General features: G+C 40.2%; 1 protein-coding gene across 1 annotated transcript in view; it reads right to left on the bottom strand.

Moving 5' to 3' along the window:
• LOC118090247 (uncharacterized) overlaps positions 1-12302 on the bottom strand; it is a gene marked incomplete at its 5' end in the record, with an annotated part of 136561 nt that overhangs the window by 88001 nt on the left and 36258 nt on the right. Inside the window, 2 exons of the mRNA XM_088675166.1 lie at positions 3374-3575; positions 4206-4469. Coding sequence (XP_088531292.1) covers positions 3374-3575; positions 4206-4469 — 466 coding nt within the window. The remainder of the gene's footprint in view (positions 1-3373; positions 3576-4205; positions 4470-12302) is intronic.

Consider the following 12302-nt stretch of genomic DNA (forward strand, 5'->3'; position numbering starts at 1 on the left):
AATGTGCACATTAGTCAAAACCATATGCAAATATGTGTTTATTGGGAGAAATTTGCACTAAAAGGCTGGAGGGAAATTCCTGAGGATTTTAATCACTAAAATCTGCAAATTGCTGCAGAAACGTGGAGAGCTGAATACATCCACCCTTACATCCCTCATTTCTAGGCACACGTCTGGGGTTTCCAGTCCAGTTCTAAAAACTGGGGGCGGGGGGTTCGCCACCACTTTCCCCATGAAAACCCGCTGCAGAAAACCCAAATTGCTGTTTGCTCCAACTCAGCAATAAAGATCAGGTTTTCCTATGGAAAGTAGCAAGGGGGGTGGGGTGGAAAAGGTACCAGGAAATAAAAAGTGCAGAACAAAAGACTGAAAAAAGAGAGACAGAGAAGCTGTACCAAACAGAAACAGACTGAAACTGTGTCCGCTCCTATTTTCTACACATGTCACACTCAACCTAATGACATATATTTCTCCAGCATAAATTGTTGGGCTGGATTTGTGTCTGTTAGTTTATTAAACATGTGGTGAGAGAAATCAACTTCTGCTAAATCACTTCCTTGCTTTTGTGTTGGTTCTCTATTTCCCCTGCTACCCTGTTTCTCATATTTTAAGACATACCCATAAAATAAGCCATAGCAGGATTTTTAAGCATTCAAGGAATATAAGCCATACCCCGAAAATAAGACATAGTGATAGGCGCAGCAGCAATGCCGGCCGCGGCAGGAGGAGGAGGAAAAAATAAGACATCCCTTGAAAATAAGCCATAGTGTGTTTTTTTGAGGAAAAAATAAATATAAGACATGTCTTATAATATGAGAAACACGGTACTTGCTTGCAGTTTAATTGGATAGACATGCTTTCAGATTTCAACAGGAAGGAACAGCAGGGAGATGCTCAACATGAGATGGCTCAACTCATGTTATGATAAATGCATCACCTGACGGAATTTGGATCAGAGATCAAAAGGTGCTCAGACTTGAGAACACACAGCAAAGTGGATTATCCGAACATCTTCCTCCTTGCAAAACACCACATTACTTTCCAGGTATAGAATCTCTCTCCACCCCCCACTGCCAACTTTCAAGTGTGAATGAGTTGTCAATGTCTTTTTCACAACCAAGACACCTGCTATTAGAATCTAGTCTGGGGCCCATGTTGAATTTCACAAAAAGGCTGCCTTCAGATTGTGTTGTGTCTTGATAAGAAATGAATAATCACCACCCCACTCCTTACATTAAACATTACCCTGTGTTATTGTTGTTGTTGTTTTTTAAAAAATCATTTTCCTGAATGATCTGCTTCTCTTCTCTTTAAACATGATAGCTTTCTGATGTTTTATTTATTGTTTATGGCTATTTTGTTATGTACTTTTTTCACGTTGTAAGCCTCCTTGAGCATGGTTTGAACTATGGAAAGGCAGCATATGTTTTCTGCCAGCATTATGAAGCATATTATATAGTGATTAGTCTCTTATAAGACTATTCCAGTGCTTTTTTTTCTAGGGGGGACACAGGGGTACGCATACCCCTAAACATTTTGTGAATCTAAGTTTGGCCTCATTGAGGGGCAGTATTTCAATATGAGTAGGAAAATGAGAGTACCCCTAAACTTTTTAAGAAAAAAAGCACTGGACTGTTCTAATACCTCAGCGAATGTTAAAGACTGTAAGCACCCTCCTCATTCGCAAGAGCCTTTCCTTACGTTTTCTGACTTGCATCTCAGCATTAGCAAAGTTTTATGTTGTGTCCTAATAGATTAAATACAGTATTTATAAGATATATCAATGGGCAACAGCTTGCTGCAGATCATAAATGCATTTGTTCTGTTGGAAATGGCAACGCTGTACATTTCGTCACATGGTCCCCAGTTCCCTAAGGTTTGGTCTTTTAATTGTAAATAGCCAGAAAGTCATCAAGCTGGTGTTTAATAAACTTTTAATTTGAAATGGATTACCACATGTTGTGTTTGTTTGCCCATTATTAAATCTCTTAGCAACATATCACCAGCAGAAACAGCATATTGTAGCACGGCACTGTTATATATTAGAAAACAAACCCACAGGGAGATATTAACAGCTAATAATATCTATAAAGAAGGCTCCAAGTAAATAAATAAAAACAAATGATAAAGAAAATTATTCTGAAGGATTTCTGTTGTCAGTGGTTGCAAACTTGTGTGTGTGTGTGTGTGTGTGTGTGTGTGTGTGTGTGTGTGTAAGGCTTTGATGTTCAACACATCTTACCTTTTGTTATGCACAACTGCACATGGATGCCAGTCGCAGAATTATCTTACAGTGCTGTGCATCTATATCTGTACATTTACATGGTGTAGCATGACATATGCAATACATACACATGTACTTTCAGGGAAGGATTATATATCTAACTGGGAAAATATACTGCTTAAAGGTCTTTGAAAGCCAGCTCCTGGGTTAGAGTAGAAAACAGCAAGAACCCCCTCTCTCTCACACACACAGCCTCATTTCCGACTATCCCTGTCTGGTTCCTGGTGGCACACTCTGAGCATGAGCATTCAGAGTGACAGTTGGGATGCTGAGAGCTGACACTCATATGGCATAAGTACATGAGTTTCAAAACCAGGGCATTTATGGGCTAATGTAGACATAAGAAAGCATGAAGACCTTGATGCCTACTGAAACTGCCCTTGGGTATTTTATGGTGGCAATTGCCCCCCCCCCCCCGCTCAAATCCATGGACACATCATGGCCTTCATGTCCAATGATTTCCCCAACTTGATGTCCTCCAGATGTTTTGGACTACAACTCCCATCATCCCTGACCATTGACCATGCTGGTGGGAGCTGAGGGAAGTTGTAGTCCCTGGAAGGAACCAGGTTGAGGAAGGCTGACCTCGATCATGAAAGGGAACCTGGTGCCCTCCAGATGTTGCTGGCCTAGAATTTTCATCTGCCACTGCCTGCACTGGCTGGGTTGATAGTAGATGGACTTTGGCAACATCTAGAGGACATCAGGTTCCCCATTCCCATCCTTGATCATCTTACCACTTGGATGGAGCTTGTCACTCAACTGAGAATGGTGCTTTCTACCACAGCAGATGTGGCTCCCTTCTTTGCATGGCTGAGGCGCTATCCATGGAAAAGGAGGGACTACATTATAACTGTCTTTATAGTGCAGGCAGTTATCCATGTCTTCCTTACTCTCTGAGCACTAAATAAGTGAAAAGCTTGAGTCGGTCAAACTTTCTAATATCCAGCATTGAGTGAAGGTGGAAGAGAATTTTTAAAATATGAAAACCAAGGTGACGTATCCCTCACAATAAATGATACCCGATATGTTTCCTGTTTCCTGGTGGATACTGATTTATTTAAAAACAAAAAACAAAGAGTATCTAACCTTGAAGTGAGGCCAAAGAAGATCTTGATTGGCAGTATGGTAGGCATGAACTTTTTAGTCCATTATCTTGTAGTCCGCCTGTTGTTTCCTTCTTCAAGACTCTATCCTTCTCAGCAATGCTTGAATATACAAGGTCTGAAGAGAGCTGTAGGGCTGCCTCGTATTTTTTCTGCTCATCTGAATACCGCGGTAGTTTAATTATCTGATAAGAGAAAACCCTGTTATATGAATAGGTCAGCCATATGCAAAATTATTCTTCTAATATTCTCAAACTTTCAATCAAAAAGGTTGATCTACAATTCTGTGGAAACGCCCACTGCAGGGGTCCGCCACTCATTAGTTTCTTCTTAATTCACATAATTCCTGTTCTAAATGCTCTCAGTGTGCAGTGCAATAATTTAAAGACACAACTGTCCGTCAATTTGTGAATCCAATGATCCAATTATTCCCCCACAGCCACAAGCCTCAATGGGTCCTTTAAAACTGACTTTGAAGTTCAAATATGAAAGCAATTTCCAAGTCTTACTGTTTTAAATACTGCATTACAGCCTAATATAGCCACAACATATTTTCAACAGGGCTTTGGTTTCTGAACAACTTGGCTGCCCCTGGTTTAAAGACTGAGAAAGATGGACTTTCATCAAGTTGCACTGCTGAAGCATATCCCTTCCATTATTGCTGTAAGAAGGAAACTGTTTCACATGAATGTTGCTTTTCAACCTTAAAATAACATTAAAGATATATTATAACAAATAGGTAGGTAGATTTGCTGTAAACATAAAAATTGCATCCTTAAGGTGGATGCAGATTAGGAATGCTGCTTCCTACAAACCTGGAAATAGAGGTTGCACAACCAGTGATCCAAGTCAGAAGAAATCCATTTTTCAATTTTTTGGAACCTATCAATTTGAGAGTTGTAGTGGCCTCTGAGGAAAGGACATTTAAACTTCCCATCCACTGTATCCAAATTATTATTACACAAAGGAAATGCTCCCCAGCCCACAACTCGGTCAATGCAAGTATTGGTCCCACGAAGGAGAAAGAGTTCAAACAGAAGTATCTCCCCAGGCTTCCCATCCTTTCTGGCTGGAACATCCTATTGGAAAGAGGAAGAATCAACTATATGCATATTTGGAAGAATGCCAACATAGTTTAAGAAAGGTTTTGAAAACAATGTCAGATAATAGCAGACATAAATTTGAGAGGGAGAGATGAGTCTGTCTGGTGAAGAAGCATGTGTGTCTCCCTGTCCTGCTGCGACAAGCTCCCCTCCTCCTTAGTCTCCCAGAACCAGAAGAGGCATGCAGAGGGTGGAGGAGGTTAGCTTCATGCAGGAGCGGTCTCAGATTGCTTGGGGAAAACCCTGGAGAGGCAGGTACGTAGATTTCTGTGGGAAGGTGAGGACCTATACTCTCAGCAACTGCACTATGGGGGCAAGACCTGCCAGAGGTGAGCTGCTGTACTCCTTAGGCGTGACACTCCCATGCAGATTCTGGGGTTGTTGTTGTTGTTGTTGTTGTTGTTGTTTTTGCTAATAAAGAGTTAACTCCAACGTGTGCTTAGTGTGATTACAGTGGTACCTCTAGTTGCGAACACCTCTGGATACGAATGCTTCAGGCTACGCATGCGGCAAACCCAGAAGTAACAGAAAGGTTTCCGCCGCACACGCATGCGCAGAAGTGGGCTACTGCCATGCACACATGCGCAGAACAGGCACTTCTGGATGTGAATGTTTGGGGGGGGGTAAGAACGGACCCCTAGAACGAATTAAATTCATGTCCAGAGGTACCACTGTACTGCTGGCTTCTTTCTGTCACTAGGCTCCCTTGTTCCTGTGGCAAGGAGATGTTAGCACCCAGAAAAGCAGAGGAGTGTCCCAGGGAGATTGTGGACAGGCTCCTAGCCACTTCAAGCCAGAGTGGAGAAGCACAAAATTTGTGCCCTCCCCACCCTCGGGTCTGCACCCTTGGTGGAGGCTAATCTACCCAACCCCTAGGTACCCCCCCTACACATTGAAGCTCCCTCATTGAGCTTTGGATTCCAGCCATTTGACAGAGCAGCAGAAACAGCATTTTCAGATAATCAAATGGTTATACTTGCATTGCTTCAGCTGAAAAAAAATGCAACTAAGCACTGATAACAGGGGAGAACAACATTTCAAGGTTCCTTTCTTTTCAAAGTGTATACATAGTGTCACTCCTGTGTATAGGCATACTTTACATGAATGGTTTGTGAACGCTTAAGATGAAACAGAAGCACCCGCAGAACAATGCCATAACCCCGTAGCAGCTGCTCCTAAGCCATTGACAGGATCGAGTTTCATTTAAACCAGATTTACCATTTTTCAATAAATAACCCATGGGGAGGTTAAAAACATTAGTTATCAAATTACTAACAGAATATGTCCCTTATCAAGGCATTTGGCTACTTGGGTCCTAGACTCGTGCGTGCAACAAGTTCTATTTAAATTCCGCATGCGCTTCTTTGTTGAATTCAATGGAGGAATGGATCGCAGATTCCCTCTTCTCAAATAAAGTTAGCAAAGATATTTCCTTATATTTCTGGGAGTAAGGGGAGGAGATAAGGAGAGGTAGTGAGCTCATTCTAAGCACGTGCTCCGCCACTCAGAACTATCATCCTTCCCCTAGTTCATCTTTCTTGTCTGCCTTACTAACTTCTCCTATGTAGTTACAGAAACCTGGATTAAATTAGCCTGAAGTATTTTTTTAACCCCAAATGCCAGTTTATGCTCCATTTATTCATGTTCAAAAGTCTCCTCAAATTATGCACCAGCAACTGAGAATAAAGACATGCAATTCCTTCCTTGCGTTGTACCGAATAGCGCTGCGTTTAATTGAATTAAAAGATATTGAGCTAAGAATCATCTCTTGATACTATTTCCAAAATCAACAGCTTTATATTAATTCTGTTGTCAAAATATATTTTACTTCCCCATATGCCACTGCATTACAACATGGAAATGCTCAAGAGAGAGAATGAGATCTATTTGAATATTTCAAATTAGCAGGTTCAGTTGGGGGATTTTTCTATAAAGTGTGCCACCAAGAAGTCCAACTTGCTCTTGGGTTTTTTGTGGCTAAAAGAGAGATAAATCTATACTTTTTTTCTTTGTTTTCTCCCCACCCCCCAAAGGAGCTGAACTTCAGAGAGTACTGCACAAAGCCCATTATTTTTAGAGTCCCAAAATGACAAAGCCCCAGCACACATAATGAGGTGATTTTTTTTGAACATCTGCCATACAATTAGATCAGCATCTACCAAGTCCCAAAACTATATAGCATAACAATACAATCAAATTTCAATATTACTGAATCTGTGGCCAATTGTTCCTTGTCAATAAAATCTTCATTTTAATGCCTCTAAAAATCATCTTTGTGAGACCATATTCTTCGTAAGTCAAGTGCAAATGAACGCGAAGAAACAAGATGAGGTAGCTATAATTTCCATGAACATGGCACTAAGGGATTATTGAACAAAGCTCTGTCCAGACCTTATTGCATGAGGGAAATGCTAAAGAATAAGAGTTAAATGGTAGGAAAAGGCAAAGGAAAAAGAAGAAGTAAGCATGGGTGAAATCAAACATGAATTCAATTCACCAAATAGATCCAAGCATATAGGATGGAAGGAAAGCTTGGGTAGCAATTGTCCAGGGTTTTAGGTAGGGGCCCTCCAAGTGCTATCTTCAGGCACCAGGAATGAAATCTGAGACCTTCTACACCCAAAGCTGACTGAGGTACATATTCAGTATGGTAATTTTATTCACTGAAATTGTAAATGCTTGTAGGCATTACTATGTGTTGAAATTTGATTGGCTGGTAACTGAATCCCAGAGAGTTCTCTAGTAGTTCTCATGTGACTCACTAACGTTGGTCACTTGGGAGGTATCTAGTGAAGGAGAGACTCCATTTTATGTGAAGCAAGATGGCTGTGTTTTATAACCCACTGTGAACACTGCTAAGTGGAATGGAGTGTTGGAGTGCTGCTTCTCTGTTTGGAAGAAAGAGAGCAAAACTGCAGGAGAAGGCGAAAGTGGAAATCTCTCATAGGAGCTGCAAGGTATGGCCTAACTGAGATACAGAAGGCTGAGTGATGAGCTCTGAAAAGGGAGGAAAATACAGTTGTTTGGAAATTTTGAGGTTAGAAGAAGAAACTGTAGGCCCATGCTTGGGTAAGCATATGACTGTAAATTGTTGTTTGTTGGTTTAGTCGTTTAGTCATGTCCGACATATCGTTACCCCATGGACCAGAGCACGCCAGGCACTTCTGTCTTCTACTGCCTCGAACAGTTTGGTCAAATAAATATTGACTGTAAATATTATGTTTTAATTCATCAATTCATCTGCAAGTAAAGTTTTTGAATGTTAAAGTCTGGACATCGGTTTGATTTCCAAAGAAGGGTGTCCCTCATATATATGATGTGAGCTTCTTAGCTACGATTTTGCTACCCTTACTTCAACAGTACAACCCTTCCTTGTTGCAGAAGCATCTCCCACATCACATCTAGATCAACTCTGGCACAGCTGCAGGTGCAGAAACATTCTCAAGACCATCATGGCATAAGAGCCAACCCTCTTCTCAGCAGTGGGGACAATGCCTCATAGGTCCCAACATTGCTTCTGCTTTATTCTCACAAAGTATTAGGGTCATTAAAGCAGAATTTGTTGTAATCTCACAGGCAGTGCAATGGAAATGGGCAAGAGCACCATAAAAATATAACCCCTTGTCTTTTTTAGATAAAGGAAAATAATTGTTGCATCCTGTGTGCTTTAGCCTCCACATCTGGTGGCAATTGCCTTGCCCTCAAAACATCTGCTGCCAATATTTTTGTCTCTCTTCTATGACCAGCAGGGAGTAGCATTGCAAGGCATGGCTATTGTTAACCCTGACTGCATACATTTTGGCCTTCATATCACTGGCCTCGGTTTCTCCTGAACTTTTATATCTAGGTGCTAGCCTGGCCTCACTGGAAAGGAGGAGACAGGAACAAAACTGGGAAAAGAACAAAGATCAAAGCATGTTTTTATTTCTAACTAGAGCATGAGTTACATATGCAATATGTTAAAAGCTTGAATATCTCTCAAAGGTTGAGAACTCAGGTCTATTAATCATCTACTTCTATATTTCTTTGGCTGCCATTTCTTGGATTAGTGATATGAATGGTCCCACCCATTCAGAGGTTATGCAGTGAACAGATTATTATTGAGAAATTCGTTCTCTGGCTTAGGTATATTTGGTCAAAGAGGTTAGTTATTGTAAGTTGTTATGTTCTTCAGATGCTTTGTACCTGCTGCTAAGGATTAGAATCTGAGAGAGGGGATGAATAATGAGAAGAATGACATCACAACACTATGTGATGTCTGCTTTGGCCATGTGACATCACTGAGGGTAAGTGGGGGCAACGTTTTCCTGAGACCTGAATTTCTTGCCAAAAAATAGAGTCATTTTTCGACACTGCAGAAAATGCAAAAGGGAGAACTGAATTCTACTTAATACTCATGACATTCTGAATATTGAAAAAAACAAAGCTTGAACTAGAGGTAAATATTTTTGCTTCGTGTAATTTTATGGATTTCCTAAATATACTCTACTCTGTCAGGAGTAATATTTTACTTCACCAGAACAAAATGTGAAACTGCACATCACTCAACCCAGTCTTTACAACACAATCCTATGCATGTCTATTCAGAGGTACAGTCATACCTTGGGGTCACAGACGCTTCAGGTTGTGCGTTTTCGGGTTGCACACCGCGCCGAACCCGGAAGTACCGGAATGGGTTACTTCCGGGTTTCGGTGCTCGCGCAGGCGCAGAAGCACTAAATCGCACTTTGTGCATGCGCAGAAGCGCAGAATCACGACCTGCATGTGTGCAGATGCAGCGCTGCAGGTTGCAAACACTGCGTGTTGCGAACATGCCTCCCACATGGATCACATTCGCAACCCGAGCGTTGACTGTAAATCCCTTTGAGTTTAATGGGACTTACTCCAAGGTAAGTGAGTCCAGGACTGCAGCCTAAGTATTTCTGAGTTTTAAAAGTCCTTCCTATCTTGCTTCGTTTCAGTTGCACTAAACATTTCCTTCACCCGTATTGTGTAAGCTGTGTTAAGAGTATAGTGCAGGAATATTATTATTAATAATAATAATAAAAAACCTCTAGCTTAACTAATAATACTTCATTGTGCTGCTATTAAAAGCACCTTAGCTCCTATTTAGATGCTGACATAGAGAAAATAGAGGCTCAGGAAATGTTGGTCTCATCATATTTTAAGAATTAATACCTTGGGTCATGTTAATCAGTTTCTGATATATGTAGCTTTCACGGAGTACTTCAGGGGGGAAATTGTGGGTGTGACTAATAATGACATGGATTTGAACTATATTTCTCATACTGATCTAATTCTGAGCATAACCGAGGACCTGTACCGTGATATGGATTTAAAGAGCCTTACATTAAAAAAAATAAATTTACCTTTTGCAGTGAAATTGATCAGGCTTCTCTCCAACTCCTTCCAAGGCCTAAAACTTTATTATTTTGGTAGCTATAATTTAAAATGAGTGCCAGCACCAGTTCAATGACTGGATGATAAGTGTCTTGAAACTTCAAGAGAAGCCACTAAATTTTTCACAGCATTTGGGTTTCATTTTCAGTATAATAAAAATATGGTGCCCTTTTAATAATGAATAATAGATTCCTCCCACAGTTTGATTTACATGCATGGATTAAATGTCATGTTTGAAAAGTTGCCGTTTTATTCACCCTGGATTTCCCTTAAGTAAAGCAAAAATGGTGCACTGCTACACTTAGAGCACTGCTACCTTGCCACATTGGCACATTAATATTAACTCTGGTGATATACCTTTTTAAAAATCTAAAGATATATAAATCCCTCCCCATCAGTGGCTGCGAACTTTATAGGCATATGAAATGGCCAGTGCTGTGAACATGTTATAGGTTTTCAAAGAGAAGATAGCAACATAAAGCTGTACATTGTCTGTGATACACCTTCTATTCTTCTTGTCCAAAAAATATGCTATTAAAAAATTGGGACCTTGATGTATATTATGGACCATGGTGTATATTATAGAATTTGCCACCTATCTACTACACCAAATACAATATTAGCAATAACATAACTGCGTTTTATTGTTATTTTGCATTTTTATTGGCTATATATTGGATATTGGATTTTTTTTTATTTTAAAAATGTTGCATACCTCCTTGGGCTATTTTTAGGACAGGTGACTAAGAATTTTTATGAATCAGTAAATATACAATACGCCCCCTCCCCCAAAAAAGAGCAGTCAGTTAACTAGCAAGCATAATAATCACTTCCTGGTGTCAAACCAAATGTTAGGCCCATAATTCAGAATGAATAAATATATCTCAGAGTTGTTTAGCTTATGGCAATCAAGCCAACCAAGCCTAATAACAGTGCCCTACATTATTAGTAAAGCTGTGCTGCTTATGAACGAAAACCACAACATACATATATATATATATATATATATATATATATATATATATATATATATATATAGATTATATATATAGATTATATATATATATATATATATATATATATATATATATATATATATAATATTTAACTGATTTCACAGTATGCAACAGTGCATTGAATTGGATTTCCATTTACTAGAAAATGGCCTATTAGCAGAATAGCTAAAACAAGCTCCCAAAAGAATGGCAATCCCTTCTGCTATTTTAGACTCAGGCATAGGCAAACTCGGCCCTCCAGATGTTTTGGGACTACATCCCTAGATAACAGTACCAGTGGTCAGGGATGATGGGAATTGTAGTCTCCAAACATCTGGAGGGCTGAGTTTGCCTATGCCTGATTTTAGACAACTGTACATTTTGGAGTGGTTGTCATGGGTATCTACTGTTGGATAGTTGTTGCTATGTTCATAGCTGTCTGGGAACTTTTTTTATACATACCAGTACTTTTGCTAAGTTTGAGAAAGGATGAATGGGTATGGTAAACCACAGAACGTCAACCTATGAAAGAGCTATAATGCTGTGTGGTAGGTGTGACTGGAATTGGGGGACACACCCTCTTCCATTGAAATTTTTTAAAAATCTCTTTCCATTAGCATGAGATCCAAAACCATATGAGAACAGTCTCTCCCTTCCCCCATGATTGGGTCTTCATAAACCCCCTCCCAGGAAATGAACTGCCACAATGATTAATCACAGGCATGTACACCTTGGTTGGATCTACACACAGGGGGAAGAACATGCTATAAATAAGTCAGAAATTAAATCACTATACTGTAACAGAAGAAAAAACGTTATGGAAAATCACTTATAATCCCCCCTATCTGGTGTTGCATCCAAAATGCTGTTTCTTGACTACTGTAGCTGAGTCCCTTGTGTGGCCATATAAAACCACAGGTTGTATGACCAAGGAGGAATCCACATGGGTTCAAGAGCATTAATCTCTTGGAAGAAGAAACTGAGTTCTGATCCCCCCACTCCCGTGAAGCTTACACCACCCCAGTGACCCCCCAAATCCCCAATCCAACTGATCCTCCCTTGCAAGCTTTCGTGATCAACTGCAAATCAAGTTTCCCTCCCATCCCCCTTATGCTGTATGCTGCTGTACATGTATGTATACCCGACATTTTACTTTAAAGACAGCCAACCGTCATGCCTTTGTAGAAGATTACAGGAAACCATTCAAATGAAACCTCGCTGCTATCACTCAAGAGTTAAGGGAACCTGACAATTTAAGCCAAGGGGATGGTGAAAGGGAGAGGGAGAAGGAAAGGAAACTAACAAGCTTAGGCAAGAAGCACTGATTAATGAACAAAAAATATTTTGGGGGAAAGGTCGGACGTTCAAGTCAGACTAGCCCCCAGGCAGTTCTAGCTTACATGACCAGCACTTT

The sequence above is a fragment of the Zootoca vivipara genome, chromosome 8, assembly GCF_965207765.1.
Source record: "Zootoca vivipara chromosome 8, rZooViv2.hap1.1, whole genome shotgun sequence".
NCBI classification, from domain to species: Eukaryota; Metazoa; Chordata; class Lepidosauria; order Squamata; family Lacertidae; genus Zootoca; species Zootoca vivipara.